The 20703-nt window shown below is 49.1% G+C and overlaps 1 protein-coding gene across 4 annotated transcripts in view; it reads right to left on the bottom strand.

Moving 5' to 3' along the window:
• APP (amyloid beta precursor protein) overlaps positions 1 to 17504 on the bottom strand; it is a 682213-nt gene extending 664709 nt beyond the window's left edge. For 2 of the 4 annotated variants that reach the window (XM_069636377.1, XM_069636379.1), the window contains exon 1: positions 17219 to 17504. In XM_069636377.1, the coding sequence (XP_069492478.1) occupies positions 17219 to 17278 (60 nt within the window). In that variant the 5' untranslated portion in view covers positions 17279 to 17504. The remainder of the gene's footprint in view (positions 1 to 17218) is intronic. The other 2 variants (XM_069636378.1, XM_069636380.1) reach the window with 2 other exon arrangements.
• Between the last annotated feature and the right edge of the window lie 3199 nt (positions 17505 to 20703).

Raw genomic sequence — 20703 nt, 5'->3', positions numbered from 1 at the left:
ATGTCCCCACAAAAACGGCCATTTTCTGGCGACATTTTTGCATGGCGATATTTTTGAGGGGACATTACTACATGGAACCTAGTACAGTAGTCGCCCGTCTGTTTCCCATTTCCTTCCTATCTGTGTTTTAGCTCTTGCACTATCGGAAATGCTGCCAGGCAGAGTACGGTAGTTAATTTCACATTCTTGTTGTTCATGGACTGTAAGAATGTCATTGTATTTTCCCCTTGTTCCCTCCCTGGCCTTGAAGCGCTTTGAAACACATTTGTGTGTAGGCGCTATATAATAAACACTATCATATCATATACAGAAAGTGGTCAGAGGTGCTAAAGGAATAGAAAAAACTTGAGTAGATGTGAGGCTAATGGTTTACTGGCATGCTAACGCAGCCAAAATGGATTCTGATCCCACACTGCAGAAAAATGTCATGGTTAAAGGCGTCTATAGGCGCACGGTGTATTTACTTGAAGGCAGTTTTAAGAATGATAAATAACAGTGCACGCAGGGAGGGTGTAGGGTTCCACAGTGAGGCGCTGAATGCCTTATGGCCATGCAAACTGTTGCTGCTATGGCCACTGAGGATGGAGGGCAACCAGCCATGCCGGCGAAAAAGTTCACACGAGGGGCCCCATGGTGGCAGAGGTGGAACACAAGAGTCAAAGTATCCTGAGAAACGCAAGATGTCCACGTATACATCACATTCAGCTTCCAAGACCCTTGCCGCTAATCAGAAGAGCTTAGAGCCAGGGATAAATGTTCTCATTTGGACCAATTACGGTAATCCTCTTATGAGCCGAATGCGCAGCGAGGGCAGCACTTGTGTCACAGAGTGTATACGTGGTGTCGATGTATAGCAAAAGCGATAAAACGCAAGATTATTATCTGAAGTAGCCATGAAACGGCACACCGCAAATTAACCAGCTGCTTGAAAGGGCGACAATGGACTGAAATAATGCTCCAAACGGATCATGCGACAAAGCCCTGGTCAAATGCGAGCCTCGTTCAGTGTGCGGTGTAAACATTCTGGCCACACAACTCACACTAGGAACAGAAAAGCAGGTTCACACTTCGAAAGACCAGAAACCCCCTCAACTTAAAATGAAAGCCCTTTCTCAAGCTGTGTTTTAGCAAGCAAAATGCTTTACATAATAAGCCGCACCCAAGCATGCATGGCTTGTATGCAGATTTGAAAACGTCAAGAAACGCTTAAAGCAGATTGTAAACTTTTTTTTTTTTTTACAAGTGCTATGCCAGTAAACATTTATTAAGACCATGTCATTTTAGAACTGAACATGTTTGCGACTATTTAGCAAACACTAATTAATAGTGGACATTTTATAAGCAGTTCACTCAATGCTTAAAGAATATATTAATCAAATGTTAGAGAGAAATGCTTACCGCTGTTTGGGAACTCTTTCTTAAAATTCTTTGGGGCCAGAAACGCACCCAATGAAGCGGCATACATTCACCCGCAACATAGGGACTTGTATTTAAAGGAAACACCACTATTTTCCGGAAATTTGATAAAGGTTTTGGCAATTGGGCGAAAGAATGCAGGTTTAGACAGCAATGCAGCAGGTGCGGCGCTGAACACAGCAGTACCAAGTACACAACAATCATCCCGGCAGGAGGCTTTCCCAAAACCTCGGATATCAAAAACGCAGGGAGCATTTAAATGAGGGCAATCGCTTGTAAAAATACTCTCACTGGTGAAATGGTTGAGCCCCTCCCCCCCTCCACCCCGACAGAGAAGAGGCAAGTTCACTTGAGGAAGATTTCAAACACGATTTTAACATCCCTTTCTTGAGCCGCAGCTCAGCAGCGACAACCCCAAGTCAGCTTTAGAAAGACCAAAGGCAGCGCAGACAAAGACCGAGAGGCATCAAGGTGCTAGAAAGGAGTGAGAGAAAGAGCCACTTCAAACAAATGAGTTTTCTTTAAAAAAACAGAATATATTCCGAAATATTACGATGCTCGGGCGTCAAAGCATTCCAGAGCAAGAGAGCAAGCACAGTAAAGGATCTTCCTTCACCTCTGGCACACCGAAATCTGGGAATGCATAGCAGAAATTCATTAGCCTAAGAAGCCTGCTGGGCTTATAGGACAGGCCTGGATCGCAAAAAGTCCGCCCCAACCTCATATGGATGGCACAATGAACAAGACAGAGAATTTTAAACTTGACTCGGCTCCTTATCGAGAGTCAGTGTAGTTGGCGTACTAAGTCCCGGGAGTGTTAGTCTGGGAGGTCCCAGAGCAAGGCACGCGGCTGCATTCTGGAGAGTCTGTAGGTGTTGTAATAGAGCCTCATGTTGGCCAAGGTAGATGCCATTGCAGTAGTCTAGGGATCCCATGATGGACACTGTCCCAATTTTTGTCCTAGACTCTGGCAGCTGGAATGGTAAGACTTTCTTCAGTTCTTTTAGTTTAGCCTAGTTGGCAAACTGCAGAAATGTGGGTTTCTCTAGAGACCGTGGTCATTTGTTTGATCCCTAGGTTCTTCACTACCGGAGTGGGTTCTGGACATTGGCCAAGGGAAGTAGGCTAACACTCACAGGTCCAGGGCTGTCCCATGTTGACCCAACCAGCAAGACACCTATTTTTTTTTATCTCCATTGAGATTAAGCCAAGTGATGGCCATCCAATCCCCGACCGCCGATACAGTCTTTCAGTTTAGGGGGGGGGGGTCAGTTTCAACCCAGTTCGACAGAAAGGAGGGAAACCACCTTGGCGGAATGCCTGAAATTCCTGCCCCCTGAAGACACCGAAGCAGGTTCTCATGGTCAACAGTATCTAAGGCCGGAGAGAGGTCAAGGAGAATCAGCTCTCCCACCTATGCGTGATCCTGCAGCAGAGCAATGTCGTCCTTGAGAGCAACCATCACAGACTCAGTTCCCATACCGGGGCGGAAGCTGGACTGAAAGGAATGGAGAAGGTGGTTAGATTCCAGAAAGGCGGAAAACTTTAGGGGTAACAATCAACTCCATCAGTTTTATGATAACTGGGAGCAGTGAAACAGGGCGATGGTTCTCTGCTATTGTTGGATCAAGATGTGCCTTTTTCAGTCGAGGAGAGATCACTGCATGTTTAAGGGGCTCTGGAATGTCCACCGTCGAAAAAAGAATGTTGAAGAGCTGCAGTAAACAGAGAAATCGATTTGTTAGAAGCAGTAAGGAAGAAAACAATGAAAAAGGTTAAGTTAGGAAGGGTATGGGGCCCCATTTGATTGAATCCTACGATTTAATGTGCTCAGCATTAGGACTGGTCGACAAAAAAGTGTAAGGAGAATTTAGGATGATGCATCATCTGTCATACCGCTGGGCAGATCAGTTAATGATGGCATTGCCAATATTGAATCTGCAGCGTCTTAAGACAGCTTCCTGAAAACTAGTGTATTTAATAAAGAAAGCAAACAAATGCCTGGTTGGCTAGGCAGACATAGAATCAGCATTTCGGCTACTCCCATACAGAGCGTCTACCCACGGCTAGGTTTCCAATTCAAAGAAAATGTTATTTCGACAAGTATCAACCAGCCATTTCTTGTATACATTTTGAAAAAATGAGCTAATTCCTGCAGTGGTCTTTCCAAACTCTTGCAAGCAAAACGGGTCACTTACACCTGGGCATGAAGAGGAAATGGGAAACAAGAAGAAGCGTAGGGAACAAAGGGCTGCGGGGGTGTGGTGATGGGAGGAGGGGACACAGATGAAATGGGAGGCCGCCAACCAGACGGTGTCTCCAAGCACATCTTGCCTGGTGCTCTAGAGGTGCTTGCCCCAGGCAATATTCGCCCTATAAGAGCATGGCAAAGCAAACTCAACTGCAGAAGCCATATTGATAATACTTAGCAGAAGGCAACAGAAAAGATGGCAGCGATGTACCCACTCCTGAAGACCAAGTCCATGCCCCCTATGACAAAGATCAACATCTACAAGACAATCATCAGACCTACTCTAACATATGCCTCCCCAGCATGGATGACCTGCCATGAGTGGCAGCGGAAAAGTCTTCAGATAGTCCAGAACAAGGCCCTGCAGATTGCGTCTGAAGCTCCACTCTTCACAAGGATAGCTGACCTTCACAGAGAACGTGACATTGAGATGTTGGACAAACATCTAGCAAAGCCTAGTAAGATCTTCTGCCAAGGACTGGATCAGAACCCTCTAATGAGAAGACTCATTGCCACCACTGCAAACCCTTTCGACCGCTATGCGAGAACCATCATGGCGAAGACCCTATGAAACCAGCCCTACCGTGACTAGTCCCGACAGAACATGAAGAATCCTAACCCACGACTACATACTCAACCAACGAAGATTGAGTAATGAGGCTCAAACCTCGATATCCAAGAATCACTGCTGATGGATAAAAATCTATCAGCAAGAAGAAGAAAGACAGCTAGCATGCAAGATTGTTGATCACACTCAGATTGTGCGCGGAATTGGAAGCAGCTGCTTTTGAAAACCACCCTAACCTCTCTCAAAAAAAAAAAAAACGCAAAGCCTCCTAAGAACGCCACATCAGCGACAAATGTTCAAAATAAAAAAATAAAAATACATGCTCGTAATAGAGCAGAGTGCAGTAAGAAGTTGTGGGCAGCAGAATACTGCCCAACAGTCGTAGATTCCTGGCTGTATGGGTCTTGGGAGCGCATACCCACCATGGAAAACATGGCACGCAAGCGCAAGGGGGGCCCCAGGGAGCACGCGGTACGCGTTGCTCTCCGGAGAGGTTTTGGGCGCTGCACCCGTCCAGTGAGTTGGGCGGGGGGACAGATTGTCCCTCTTAACTGATATAAACAGGTGCCGGAACCTTTGGCGGTTAGCGCCATTTGTGTTGCCTGCGCCTTCACCGGCACCTGCTGCTGTGGGGAGCATGGCCTGAGGTGCACTGGCAGAGATCTGGCGGGAGCTGGGAGCCGGCTACTGGGGAGAACACTCTGCGCTGCCCATTGCTCACCACCAGGTGGCAGTATGGTGCGTGGCCCTCCCGGTTCCCTGCTGGCAAGGGGACAATGCATATGGCCGTGGGTGGTTTCGGTAGGGGGGATAATAATACAAAATGTAAAAAAGAAACATAAGGACATGGACATTGTATAAACAGTTGGCTTTTAGGTATGTCGGGGGACCTGCATCACAGGGCCCTTCCATGTCCCTGTATGGGCACCTTCCCCCTCAGGTTTTTCAGGGGGAGTTTGGTGTGGGGGTGATCCTGGGGAGCGCTTTTGGTGTTGGGAGAAGGGGGGGGTCATCCATAGGGTGGGGGGCCAGATTGGCCCTTCCCCCAGTTTTGCATTCTCAGTTAGCAGAAGGGGGGGCTGCAGTTAGTTGGGAGCGGGGAGGGAGCAGCTAGCAGGCAGGGCTAGGGGGGGCACTGCCTGAGAGGAGCATCAGGGGTAAAGGGCAGTACCTCTGGCAGTGTGGTCGTGGGAGGGTGGATAACGTAAGTAAAAAGGGCTGGTGGGCTAGTTAGGATAGGGAGGGGGTGAGCCAGGGGGCATGCCAGGGTGGTGTTTATGGAGTCAGTACAGCCACAGCTGATCCATGAGTCTGTAGGGGGTTGGCGAATGCCATAATCCCTGGGTGCAGGGGGAGGCGCAACGACACCCCCCCCTTACAACAGGAGCAGAAGGGAATTGCACGTCCCTGGGACTGACAGCCTGGTGTAGGGAGATGGCTGGAACGCAGACACCGGCACAGAGTGGGGATGGATTTTGTACGCCCCCCCCCCCCCATCAGCAGTGTTGGAGTTTGCAGTCAATGGGGAGAGATCTGGATGGTCCCCCCTCCCTGCAGCAGTGCAGCGGCAGTGGGGTGTACGCTTCACGCTACAACAATCTTGAACAAAGAGGTGAGCGGAATTTGAACTGAAGGCGCTTTGGCATTTTGGAAGGGTAAGGTAGGTTGTGTGAAGGTGATGCAGAAGGTTTATTTTTGGTTAAAGGATGCAATTAAATAAATATACGCATTAAATGAATAAATGAAAATAAAGAATAATTATGAAGGAAGACTAGATATCCCAGGAGGAACAGGATTGGGGGTAATAAGAAATGGTTGGAGAACTGGAGGGCCAAGAAGGGTGTTTTGAAAAGGACGAGGAGTACAGAAAGTGGAACAGTGGTACCAGCCAGGGGGGAGGAGGTTAGGATGTCATACGTCTTGTATAGCGCGCCCGTACGCAAATGCGAGCGGTAGTACAATAGGGGCAGCTATGCTTGGTTTAAGCACAGGTAGAGCAAGGAAGCTCGGTGTAAAGTGCAAGGAGGAAGGGGACTGTTAAGGTTCCAGATACACCCCCTAGCAATGTTCCCTCTAAGCTGTGCGCATGTGCGCTTGCCTAGCTTCCTTCTGGGTGCCGCTCAGAAGAATTTTAGCAGAGCACACAGGTAATTCTCACCTATGCAAAAAAATGTAATGAGGCTCAAGCCACAGCAGTTACCTGACATTTGCTTTCTCTTAAAATAACTAACGAGTCGTAATATTATGTTGTAGCTCCTTTACGTTACCCTACTTTGCAAGCGTGATCTTAAAAACCTAAAAACAAAAAACACAGCCACAAGAGGTCAACGCTAATATGAAAAAGTGGCTCCATGAACAGAACAATCTGACTAAGGTATGCTTGCACACAATAAACTACTGTTCTCTCCCCGCCCATGCCTCCTATGCTTTAGTCTACCACACGCTTACTCCATCTTCCCCAAAACATATTTAGATATTACCAGACAACCTTGACTCTTCCTCTCTTGGCTCTGTGAAAGGTTACCAGACATGTACCTACATCAATTTATTTTATGTTTTTTGGAATTTTAATAATATTCAAATACCATAAGTTCTTTTATTCCTTGTGCCTTATAAAAAGGTCCTTCCAGCGATTACCCTGGCACCCCCGAGATGTGCCCGGCATGCTGCAGCACGACTCATGAAAGGACTCTGGAAATCAACCCTGACCCTCCTCAAACTGTGCTGGCTCCCGCTGCAATCCTATATCATCTTAAAATCCTGTTGCATCATCTAAAAGGCTGCCACCCTGAAGTCCCCAAGCTACCTCACTAAGAAACCCAACATCTCCGGAGGACTGCAATCCACCAGAAGTGAGGAAATGTGAAGTCTTGAACTCCGACGGTGCAGGAAGTTAAAAACTAAAAGTACATCCTTATCTGTCTATGCTCCAATACTCTGGAACCTCCTACCGTCAACACCAGACTTACCCCATTGCTGCTACAGTTCAGAAAAGAGCTCAAGACCTTCCTCTTCAAGGAATGGCTCCTCCGTAACACATAGGTCCACAAACCGTCCACTCTCCACAGTACCCGAGACTCTGATCTGCCCCACATTGTCTCCTCCCCTGGTTGCTTGTAGATCCCTTGCTGCAAATTGCCCACCATTGCCCTCCACTGTTAGCTCCCACTCCTTTTTTCTCTGCTTCCCTTACTGTGTTATTCCCCCTAGGATTTCAAAGCACTCTTGATTCCCAAAGCCAGGTCCGCGCTCAATAAATGCACCAATAATATTAATTATAAAAGCATCACTCACACTATCTAACCTAATTATCATCTCAAATATCGGATACTAACTGTAGGTAAACAGGCTACTTGGATGTATAACCTCACCCCATGCGTCCTATGCTTAGTACGTATGTCACAAAAGCGCTTTGAAGTGGTCCATTGCACGTTAACACATAAAACTCTAATATTAATTTGCCCTCTAAGGAATTTGAGAAGACCAATGTCATACTCAAAGTCTCCTACTTTAGCATTGCTAACATTAGTCTATAAGTGGAGAGCAACATTGCAATATCATTTACTTGGCCTGCAAGGGATAATCGGCATGGACTACGCCAGGTATTACTTGTCTATAGTATTAGGGCAATGGATATTCAGACAGTAGAATGCTTTTCACACAATCTGAATCCTTTCTAAGTGTTCAGAGTTCATTGGGCATAAACCTTAACACATTATATTGTAACTCGATGCTATACAACAATGATTTCACTTATCAGTTGCATAATCCTACCCAACATTATAAGGGTGGAATAAGTTGCAAATGACCTTGTCTGCACTGCAAAATAATTGTTTACCTGCAGATTAATGCCATTTTCTTAAAATGCATATAATATGGAGAGGCACAAAATATGTTTTGCTTGCAAAGTATTATGAGTATGCAAATAGCCCAGAGAGGGTTTCACTGCTACAATCTCTCACGTTTTACAGTGCCCTGTCAACTAGTATTGGAGGAGAACACAGGAGCTGGGGAAAGGTACGGGTGAAAGGGCACAGGAGAACACTCTTTGCAGGTGATGAACAAATCCGTAACTTTCAAAAACGAAGTCAATTGTTTAGGCAGTACAATACAGTGTAGAAAATGTGTGTTTGCTGAAGGAAAGGAAACTAGTAACAGTCTACAGAACTGTACTCCGTTTCTTTCTAAGCTCAGCTGCTGAGGAAATTTCAATATAAACATGTGTTCTGTGTTTACTGACTGTAGCACCCCCCTGCATCTTGTTTAACTGATAACAATGAATTACAGAGGGAACCCTAGTTACAGAAGAAGTCTCTCAAGCTGTTGTACCACTGAGCATTGATGCTGTTAACCTAAAAGGCATACATTATACGAGTCACTTCAACCGGGCTCTATAAGAAACCTCAGTAAATCTCTGGTTGAGTTTTGTCTAGGCTGTGGTGAGGAAAAGTGGGCAAAACTATAGGCTGGATTATATGCCCTATCATTTTACTTCCTATGTCAGAGAAGTAAGGCGCTGGTAAGAATAATTTGCTTCCTACTTAGAGTGAAATGATTTTTCAGGGAGTTGAAAAGGTGATTATCTCTGTTGGCAAAGCTACTTCATTCTTATTAAAAGATGTTCTTTGCCCTTAAAATTTGTCTTGAGATCGGTCAGAAATATTATTAGAGTGCCGTCCTATGCCACTGCTCTACTGGTCACTGATAGGAAAAAATATCAATGGGGCTTTTAGGGCAGAAGCCAGGGATTTGTTCCTGCGCATTCATCGTTTCCCATTTTTATTGGGCAAATGTTTCTGTTTTTAGGATTAAAAATGGATGGCGTATATGTCTCTTAGCTGTAAGGCTGGTTTTTAATAACTCACAGGACAACATAATGTGGATAGTAAGCAGAAGCCAGGGAATGTTGATCATCATATTCTGTGGTTCAGTTATTCTGATGAAATTATCATCCTTACACAAATTATGAGAGGCACGTTCTCATGGCCCTTGAATTACTTCATTAAAGTTGCACATGAACTGCTATTGGCATGTTTTCAGAAACATTCCTTTTAGTTGCCTTTATTCCATATGCAAATATTGTATCCAGTCTGATTTATTTTTGATAGCCACACCAGTTATGAAAATCATTTTTTTTTGTAATATACATGAGTGTTTTTCCAGTGGCATATCTTAAGGTCTTGAACTGGTATAATCACATAAAATATTTGTTTTTAACCTATGTGTTTGTAAAAAAGTGTTGTAAAATGCACATTTTATGCTGATTAGTAAAGAATTGCAGTGGTTTGGAAGTTTCAATTCCTCTCTAAACTCTCTTTGGAGATGGTAGCTCACTAACTAAGCATGCTCACAAAATGGCTTACCTTGTGAGTCAGTTGCGCACATGGAAAATAAAGTGCACACAAAAGGCAACCAGTTCCGCACTTAGAGAAAAATAATTAGAGGGAACATTGCCCCCTAGGGTCTGGTAGAAGGGGGGGGACGGTGCAGGGGATACAGAGAAAAGGGGGCGGGCCTGGTACCCGTGAGACTCTGAGGGTAGCCAGTCAGTGCAATATACTGATGGTTAGCAGGGGAGAGCGACGAGAGAGTTGAAGGGAAGAGGATGATTTTGGGGCTGCTTCGAACTCGGGGTGGCACAGCAAGTTTGAGGGGGCAAGGAGGTCATCCCAGAGGGAGCCAACTGCAGAAGGGGGAGCAATACCCCCCATATCTGCCTGGCGAAGAGTATGACCATCGAAAATTGGCGTTGACCGAGCGGAGTGCTCAAGATGGAGGGAAGTCGATAAGTGTGGTTTTATTTTAAAGTGAATATAGGGTTGTTGAGGTTAAGGTAAGGGGTGATTGGTTAAGTGAGAGAAGAGTGTAGGGGCTAAATGGAAATTGGGGGGTGGGGGGGAGTCGGCCTACCCGGGCATGGGGTGTAAGACGTGGCACAGAGCAAGGCAGGGATGGAGTGGTTGAATGGTCCCTCTGGGCCTTGTGGTTTAGGAGCTCTTGAAAGGGTAGGCTGGCTGGTGCCCCTTTTTTTACTGCCTCAGTTATCGGCTGTCCCACCCGGGACAGGGCTGGGGGGAGAGACAAGAGGAAGGAGGGAGCCAGCCATTTTCTGGAGGAAGGGATGCCGTGGGAGGGGTAGAGGTGACCGCGTGGAAAGGGTTCCTATATGAAGGAATGGGGGGGGAGAGAACATTGTCGGGGCAAGAAGTTGGTGGGTTTGCGTGAACGGCATCACATTATTTAGTTTTCGTACAGCGTTGGTTTGTGGGCTTAAGGGGAAGTGGGTGGGGGCATCAGCAGAGTTTGGTGACAGTTAAGATGGGTGAATACAGGTCAACAAAACGTTTTAGACTAATGGGGGAACTGGCATGATCAAAGTCTGGGAGAAAATGTCAGCTTAAGGGGGGGGAGTTTGGAGGAGGTTAAGGAGAGTGGAATGGGAGGAGATTAACATTGTACAGTGGGGAGTTATACTTTTTCAACACAGGGACAGAGAAGATGGTTTGGGGAAACAAAGAAATAATAAAAAGGGAAAAGGTAAAAGGAAGAAGGGAAAGGAAATGAGGATCTACAAAATTAAAAGAACTAAACAGTGGTGCAAAAGGGCTAGAACAGGTTTTGTGCTCGTGTTGAGGAGCAGAGTTAGAGCGACACACAAGGGTAAGGGGAGAAAAGGGGCAGTGATGGTAAGTGAAGTAGCAGGGCGGTGGTTTGAATGGCATAGACGGGGGTGCATGGTTGGCCCCTGGTGCTGTGGAGGGGAATAGTAGTGAGATAGTAGCACATTGACGGGGGTACATGGATGGCCCCTGCATGGACAGGGGTACACGGGCGGCCTCAGGTGCAGTGGGAGGAATGGCATTGAGATGGAACTGCACGGCCAGGGGTGCACAGATGGGCCCCGGTGCAGTGGGGAGGGGGGGGTCGACACAGCAATGATAATGGAAAATTTGCAAGGGTGAACATGGAACTGCATGGACGGAGGGAGCCGGTACGGCCCCTGGTGCAGTGGGAGCGAGAAGGAAGGTTGCAGGGTAGGAGCGGGGAGCAGTTGGTATGGTCTGGCGGGGCAGGGGGCTACCCATACAAGGGTGGATAGCCATGAGATTCTGTTCAGTAAGCCAGCCCCATATAGGAGGAGGCTGGGTTTGGATTACGGTTACAGGGTAGGAGAGGAGAAAGTTTGTGGTTGAAGTGAGGAATATTGGGAAGAAAAGGGTTGAGGCATTAGTTGGGGCTACTAGATGGGAGAGCACACGATGGACAGGAGGAGGCCCGGGTCCTGTCCGCAAGAATACTTAATGCTGGCATACCACACAGGTTAGGGCTTTAGTGGGTAAGGAAATTAAATACATAAGAGAAATAATGACATGGGGAACATCAGAGGAGTTTCAGGTTTTCAGAACAAAATGGTGGGGGCAGCAGTGGGCAGGTGGTTCGGAGTGTAGTCGGCTGGTGGTGTTTCAGAAAAAAAAAAAGAAAAATGAATAAGGAAATAAAAACATAAATGGGGGAAATAGGAAAGAAAGGTTAAAGGGGCCTAGGTGTTGAAAAAAACCCATTAGGGCTCTGCGGAAGTGTTGGCGGGGAAGAGAATGTATTGGACGGGTTCAAAGTAGATGAAAGGGCGTTGGGGGGAGAGTTTGGACGTAGTGGGATGAAAAAGGTTTGGTGGTGTAGGGTCAAAAAAGGGAGGGTGCATAATAAGGATGCTGTTGCAGATTAACGAAAGTTTAATTAAGGAGGTTTGGGGCATAGAAGTGGTCATGAATATAATTAGTATTGAACTCAATAAATAAGGGGGGGGAAGGTAGGTATGTGGCTGCTAGGGGAGGTGCATTGGTGCTCGGTTTAGGAAACAGAACATGGGGCAGACCAGTAAAGAATGAGAACAGGTTTTCAGTATCTGGATAGCGGGCGAATTTGGATACCAAGATAAGTGGTAAGGGGTTGGAGAGTATGAGCAGTACAAGGAAAGGTACGGGGTGAGGGATTGGCCAGAAAGGAGAGGTAGTGAGTGAAGAGGAGGAGAAAGGTTTCTGTAGGGCAAGGAATTATTGGGGGCGAAAGGAATATTGAGGTTTACATTGTGAGGTCTTGGATATGAGGGAGGATTAGCAGCGGAGTGCAGTAAGGTGGATTGAGTTCAACTACGCATGGTGTTTCTTGTCTTTTCTTTCACAGATGCGGCTGGAGAGATGATTTGAAGACAATTGTAAAGGACTGGTCAATGTATGCAGGGTGTCTATTAATGTAGGAGTATAAAGTTTAGGGCAGTTGGGTATAGTGTTTTCTCCCAAGAGAATGTTTTGATGGTGGGGATTAAGGGCATGAGGGTTATTAGGGTGATGTAGAGAAGTGAGTTGGCCATAGCAGGGGAGGGAGTTTTAGTTATAAGTTACAGAAGTGGTTAGATGGCTTCGACCGGTATGAAGAGTTGCTATCGTTTGAAGATAGAGCAAAGAAAAGGTGATGTTGGCATGGCAAGCAACGTGAAGGGGTGGTGTTGGAGGAAAGGAAGTGGGGCGAGTTCCAGAGAAGGGGAAATAAAGAATGGTTCTCTCAGTTTTGTGGTATAGGAGCAAGGTTGTGGGGACTGCTTAAATAAATAAATAACAGAGAAAGGGAAGGATGGAGAAGGACCTATTAAACAAGAAATAAATAGGAAGGTTATGGGGGGTGGGGCAGAAAGAACACCCCTGGGGAGGGTTTTTCTGGTGCCGGGGACGCGGTTGGTTAAAGGATGGTTGGTTGAAGCCAAAGGATTATTTTTGCGGTAAGGAGGGTGGGGAGTGCCATTTGCACAAACAGGATCCCGGGGGTACAAAGAGGGGCAAGAGGTATTGAAGGAGGGGCGTGGCCTCAGGGAGAAGATGGGAGAAAGCGGGAATGAAGGTTGAGAGGAATTAAGGGGAGGGAGCAAGGGACAGGAAGTGATGAATTTGAATTGTTTATTTATTTCGTTGTTTTGGCGATTGTTAATTGATCCGTTAGGCTGTAAGGCCTGGGAGCCAGGTTAACGTGTTTTTTGTAAGACATGGCCTTCACATTAAAGCGACCTTTTCCACTAACGACGAGTATGGGTATTTTGTGCAGTCAGCCCAAAAGTCATAATAGAACAATACATGAACCAGTCCTGCTTGCTAAACGAAAAACGGGAACTGGGACTGCAAAATATGGAATAGGCATCACTCCTACCAGGGCACCTGAATGCGAAATTACCAAAAGCACACACAGATCCCGAGATCTTTTTGTCATCTATAGATTGTATATTTCCACCTTATAACACTTTTTTTTTTTTATTGTGTAGCACATTAGGTCACTACTAGGCTTAAAAGGTATGACTTAATAATTTAGCATTTATATAGCGCTACGAACCGTCAGGTATTCGAGCGCTGCTTATTGTTACCCACGGTGTGTGATGCTCATTTATCAGCCTCACAAGGATGAAAGGCCCTACCGGGATTCAAACCTGCGTCAGCAGGCTCTACACAATGTGCTATCTGACCGGCATACCTGCCTAACCTCCGGGTTTTCCCCAGAGAATCTGGGTTTTCAGCCTCTTCTCTGGGGGAAGACCATGGAGTCCCCTGGTGTTTGTGGGCGGGACCAAAAAGAATGCTGACGGGAGCAACATAAACGTAGAATACTGCTTTGGTGTTGAATGCAGCATTACCGCGTTTTAATTTTGCTTAAGCTTTCATTCTTTTTGGCCAGTATGACAGGGCTCAAGTCGAGGGTACACTATATATAAGCTGATGAAAAAACAACAAACAACTATGGTAAAATGTCCAATTTCAGTATTGCAAGTTCCAGGGAAAACCTTTGTACTGGTTCATGGAGTTTCACACATGTTAACGTTTTCAAAAACACTAATGGAAGAAAATATCCTCGGTTTTGTGCGTGTGTATTGGTTTTATGGCAGACGTGTGCCATGCGTCCTACGCAATTTAGTTGGTTATGAATAGCCAATTTAATGACATTTATTGCATTCCACTGTAAAGTGCAAACTGCAAATTTTGAGGTGTGTGCAAAGGGGCGGAGTCTTGTTTGGTTGTGGGCGGGGCATACATCTCCGGGTTTTTGATTTTCAAATGTAGGCAGGTATAAGGTATGGGCACGACGCATCTTTCACTTAGGAGGTGGGAGAGACGGGAGGATGGGAAGCACTGCACTCGAGAGAACGCGCCATGGAGGACTCGCGACAGCATCGCTCCCTTCCACTGGCAGTGAAACATTGTCCATATGAAGCATTATTGAGCGAGACGGGTCTCCTGGAGGAGCGGGGGAGGGGGGACTGCTGCCGCCGCCGGTGGCAGGACGCCTCCTCGTTCCCGAGCCTTCCTTCCAGCTCTTCCCTCCTGCACTGCAGAGACGCCATCTTCGCGGCTCCGTCTGCGAGCAGCCGAAGCCTTTTTCCCTCTGGTGGGGCCCAGGCTCGCTCCCCACGCACCACCACCCTTGGCACAGCTGCACAGGGCGGGGGTAGGGTCAGCGCGAGTCCACATTCCCGGACAAATGCTCATATCCGCCCCTCTGTTTACCTTCCTGCCAATCCCCCTCCCACCCACCACCTGCCCAAGTGGAACCCAGCAAAAACCCTGTCCACCAAAATGCGTCTGCCTTTGCATGTGAAAGCCGGCTCCTTTTTCCAGCGCATCCCCACATGAAACTAATCGAGCATGCACCCCCCCCCCCAAACGGTTCCCCCATACACTCGGCATGTGTGCAAAGTGGATGCACCCACGGTATTGGGTGCAATTCAAAAGACGATGTGCCAGGCCTTCATTTTATTATGCGCATGTTCAGAGGTGCCCCCCACACCGTTACCTCCTAAAGGGGGTGGGGGGCTGCCCACCTTCATCTCCCTCCGCTGATGTAAAGAAATGTGCAGCAGGTAGGCCCGGGGAGAGGTTTTACGACTGTCACATTCCAGCTGTGCGGGTGCATCGACCCAGAGGTACATCTCACAACCCTATGCAGGCAGATTAGCAAGGAGTGCATTGCACCCCATCCCACTGCCAGGTTTTGGCAGGAGAGCCGGTTGTGGGGGCGGCTCACATCGAAAGGCAGCTACGGCAACAGGGACAGCCACCCGAGACCCTGCACTGCCGATTAATGGCGGAGGGGGGGGGGGTTCATCCCAGGTAGTTCCATTGCTGCCAGGTTCCAGTGCCGCGGAGCGTCATGCTAGGAAAGGCACCCTTCCATCCCAAACCAAAGGCGCCGACAGGCGTGCAGAAAGTCATACCAGGTGGTTCTAGCCATGTTGGTACACGTAGAACGGGGGGAGGGGGCTCAGAGATCAGGGGATGGTGCAACGTGCACACAGGAGCTTGGGCGTGTGTGCGTTGAGAATTTACGCCACTGACGTGGTCCTCAGATTCCAGTAGGAAAATTCCAGGAAGACAGTAACATACGTGGGCATCATAGGCCGCCAGCGCTCAGTATGGCCCGGATATCGATAGATGATCAAGGGAAATGGGTGGGGGCGGGGGCAGTGTGCCCTCCTCGTTTCTCAGCACCTACAGAGGAGAAACGGGGGTGGATCTCTGTTCGGCTGCTGCAAATGACATCCGTGAAACTTAGGCCAAATGCTTAATTCGTGTACCTAAATGTGCCAGTCTGTGGACAGTGCACCCTCTTGCCTCTCGTACGCCTTCATGTGGTGGGTGAGAGGGCTTCCAACAAAACAACCGAGCCTTCTGGTGCCGAGGTGTACGCTGGCGATGAGAGGCGCCACAGCCAATTCTGACAGCGCTGTTACTGGGCGAGGGCAGGATTCAGAGATGTTTCCGCCTCCTCCCAGTTCTGCCCAAACCACCATCAAACATGCAAGACCCCGTGTGAGCAAAGTGAACCATTTTCACAGACTATAAATTAAATGGGCATCACATCAGCAAAACCAGCTCGACAGCGGCAGGAAAGGGCCCGATTTGTCTTTCAAAATCACGAAAAGGTCAGTGCAATTTAGTAGCCACGCTGGGAAGCCAACATGCGATATATCAGAAAGAGGGTGCACACGATGGGAAGACCCCCGTCCAGGGCACCCCCCAAAGAAAACACACCAGCAACAACCACCAAGCGCACAGATGATCCCACGACCACACATTTCCAAAAGAGAAGCAGCCATCGATGTTTCCATCGCCCCAGGGAAAGGAAGCTCCTACGGTACACCGGGAGGCTCGCTATACACACACACACGACCGCCTATGGCGACGCAGCAGGAGTACCACCACACACTGACGGGAGAAAGATAGCCCGGGGAGAGCGTCCACTCCCTACAAAGCAACCCTGGCACCGCGGAGATCCACCGGGACATTACGCCAGTGCCCGTAGAACCATACAGTGCCCGCAAACCGCACTCACATACACCCAGTACTCGCGAAAGGGATGTGTACACACAGCTATAACCTAGCAAACGAAGCAGAGGGCATGCACACCGTGGGTCACAACAACCACAACACGTACAAGCAAATCGCACACACCGAATATGCTGGGCGAGAGGAAAAGGCACAAGCGAACGCCCCAGGAGCACACACGAAGTTAACAATTGGCAAGGGGCACACAGATGTGGGCAGCCACGGCCGGGAGCAGGCACATCATTGCTGTTGGAATTTCACACCAGGCTTGGTTTGGAACGAGCCACATTGGATAAACGGTGCACGAGCACACATCCAGCCGATCAGGCACCAGTAGGGGGGGAAGAGTGTGTCAGAAGGAGAATGCAGCCGCCCGCAAGGCATGCAGACTGCGTACCAAGCTTTACCCACAACACAGCCTTAGGGGGCTAGTAATGTGGTTAACAACAACATTGCCATAGGAAAAAATAGAAGCCTCAGGTACTACATTTGCCAACACAGGGTCGGACCCGGTTCTATGGCGACGAAACAAGGGGCATCCGCGCAGAAATGTAAAGGGCTGACCCGCCCGCGCTAGGGAACGACCTAGGGGGCGCGGAGTCCGAGAGCGTGGCATCCTACCTCCAGCGCCCGGGCGGCGCAGGCGAGCAGCAGAAGCAATGGTGGCAGGTGGGGCAGCATCGCGCTGCACAGCGTTCCGGGGATCCGGACTCCTCGCGTCGATGCACCGGGGGCTACGGCGGGTCTCTCCTGGACTTAGGGCTGTTCCGGGCGCGAGGACCGGGCACGATGGGACCGGGGCAGCGACCTAGAGGCGGAAAGGCAGCGGCAAGGCGCAGGCGGTCACGGCTCTCTCTCTCCAGCCCTGGCGGCGTCAGCTGATCTCCGACCAGCAGCAGCCGGAACTAGCGACCTCCGGCGGCCAGAGGCGGCGTTGCAGGCAGCGAGCGGGGGCGGAGCGGGTCTGCCAGCACACGCCCTGCACCTCGGAGGAGGGGTGCGCCCCGCGTACAGCCGCTCACCCAGCCAGTGCAGACAGCCACACAATAGGCGCGGACCACACCCTGTCTAAAGGGTGGCTGCCGGGCGGGTGCAATTCAGATAATTCCCTCACCTACACTGCCCACGTGCCACACAGTGCAAGTGCAGAGCCCAGCCCAGGTAGGTGCAGAATGTGATAAGAAGGCACCAAGCGAGGGGGGAGTTAAACGTGATTATCTGCTGGGTTTTCATGTGCTCAGTGGTAGTAATTATGTGTTTTGGACCTTTACTTAGGAGCTGGACTAGTAATGACAATTAGAAGGGGAAAAAATGTCAATTATACATTTTAATAAAATGCTCTACTAATGTACAGGTAGTTTTGGTTACACCTTGTGATTCTCTCCACTGTGGTGCTGGCCCCTCTAATGTACAGGTAGTTTTGGTTACACCCTGTGATTCTTTCCACTGTGGTGCTGGCCCCTTTAAGGGCATACACACGGGTGACTGATACAACTCCACTGCATGTGCACGTAATAAATGGCGGGTGCCACGACTAGCTAGTGCGACTGCAGAGCTCGCATACAGAGCACCGTGTGTTCTGTATGCTGGGGGGTTGATGGGGCACACTGTCAACCGTCAACAGTGGCGACAGGGTCGCATAGTCATTCCAACGCACGGAATCCGCAGGGCCAAGGCAGTGAGAATTCTGGGGGCATTTTCTCTGAATTTCCATGCCACTGAATCGGCGAGTTCCATGTGGCTGGCCGCCATTTTTCCTGCAGTGGTGGTGAGGGTTGCGGCGGCCGTTGGCAGTGCTCCTGCACCTCCCATGTGAATTTTTGGACCCCCCTCATGCATGGGGCAATGTTCTGTTGCTGGACACTTTTCTCTCCAGGATGGAGGAGAGGGGTGAGGCCTAAGGATTTTTTTTTTGTTCTCCGTTGTCCCACACAGCTCGATTTTTGGGAACTTTGGCCTGCATGCTTGGGTGTTTTATTCCTTATTCTTGGCGGTTTGGATAGTATGGGCGGGGCAATCACTACAGCAAGCTCGAGGGTGGAGTGTTGGCCATTTGGGGCACGCTCAAATTTGGAATCCTTGGCCTGTGCGGTGGGAAGCATATTTCTGGCTGTTTGGACACTAGTTGTGGGGCAATCACCACAACAAGCACGGGGTGGAGTGTGGGCCAGTAGCTGCACGCTCAATTTGTTCGGTGTATTCTGCCTGGAGGAGGGCGGTCATGAGTTGCGGCGCCAGTTTCCAGTTGGGATGCTCGTTAGCTCACCACCATGGGGGACCAGGAAGATGGTGCAGGAGCACAGACGCCAGTAGGACCAGTCGGTGCACATGTGCCAAGACAGCAAGGGGCGTTTACAACAATGCCTGAATTTGATATTTCTGGGGCCCAGTCAAACCTTGTACCGAGGTGGAGGCTCTGGTTAGACGGGCTGGACATGTACTTCCGGGCCACGGGAGAGACGGATGAGGATAGCAAAGTGGCCATGCTTCTATACTTTGCAGGACCAGCAGTGCACAAAATCTTTCAATCATTACAGCCAGTGGATGCATCAAACACAGCAGCCTAGAATGTGTTGCGCAAACATTTCATGCAATTGACCAACGCAGACTATAAGCGTTTCATCACGTGTAGCTCCAGACAGAAAGATGATGCGTCTCTGGACACATTCTATGGCTGCCTGCGCTGGATGTCTATGTCGTGTGCCTGGGAAAACCTACAGACCATGGTCAGGAACCAGCTCATACAGGGCTATTTATCTGGAAAGATGAGAAGACAGGTGCTGCAGCTACCATGACTCACGCTGGCATGCATACTGGAGCTAGGCCGGTGCCATGAACTGTCCGAAGTGACGGCGTCAAAAATGGATGCAGCCATTCGGACAGGGAAGATGGAGGAGGTGTGTGCTGAAAGCCGAGGTCAAGGAGGGAGAGGTGCCCGACGACCGAGTGGTGGCCAGCGTGATAGAGGAGGCAGGCCCCTGGAGTCATGCCTCAAGTGTGGTTATGATCTTCCCCACGCAGCAGAATGCACTGCACAGGGGAAGGCGTGTGGATGCTGTGGGAAGATAGATCACTGTGCCCGGATGTTCAGGTCACTGTGGCCAGTCGTGGTGCAGAGTTGGCTGGTAAGGGCAGGCTACTTTAGAGAACAGCGCCCACCCAACGTCTCCCAGGTGGATCAGGGGTAAGATGGCCTTACTCATGAAGAGGAGGAAGAGGACGAGGAGAAACCCATCTTCATATCCAGCGTCAGTGCGCTGCGCGCCACCACCAGGAGGCAGCCACAGTGTCTCGTACATGTCAATGAGTCGACGGTACCTCTGCTGGTGGACACCGTCGCTTCAGTGAACGTGATGGCTCGGGTGCACTATGATGCCATGGTGGCGCCACCCCCGTTGCAGAAGCAGAGGGCACGGATATTCACATTTGGCAGTGAGGAGACCATTCCTTTGGCCGGGGCATTTGTGGAAAATGTCAAGCATGGAGGGACATTCATCAAAGCTCGATTCTATGTGACAAGTTGTCAGCAGTAACCCTCTCCTGGGCTATGCAGCAGCAGAAGCATTGGTCATCGTAAGCTTCGCATATGCAGTTTTCGTGGAAGACGTAGAGGGTCTTCTCACAAAGGACAGCCAGCTCTTTGAGGGAATAGGCCGCATGGCCGGTGAACCTGTGAGGTTGCATATCGATGAGTACATACAGCCGATTGCGCACTCAAGCACCGCATAATGCCATTCTATCTGAGTAACATGGTGGACAAAGAACTGGATAATCTGGTGGCACTGGACATCATCGAGAAGGTGGATGGACCTACCCCGTGGGTGTCTCCCATATTGATTGCACGGAAGCCGAAGCAAACTGACTCGGTGAGGATCTGTGTTGATGTGTGGCTCCCGAACAATGCCATCAAGAGAGACCAACACCTCATGCCCACGAACAATGACATCATCGCAGAACTGCAAGGGGCTCGGTTCTTTTCAAAACTTGACCTGCTTTCAGGCTATCATCAGGTGTTGTTACACCCAGACTCGAGAGACATCACCACCTTTACCACGCACCGGGGCCTGTACCGCTACAAGCACCTAAGCTTTGGGTTGTCATCTGCG

This window comes from Ambystoma mexicanum, chromosome 7p (genome assembly GCF_040938575.1).
Source record: "Ambystoma mexicanum isolate Mex_15411 chromosome 7p, UKY_AmexF1_1, whole genome shotgun sequence".
NCBI classification, from domain to species: Eukaryota; Metazoa; Chordata; class Amphibia; order Caudata; family Ambystomatidae; genus Ambystoma; species Ambystoma mexicanum.
Note: the sequence above shows the minus strand (reverse complement) of the source record. Positions and strands in the feature narration are given on the sequence as shown.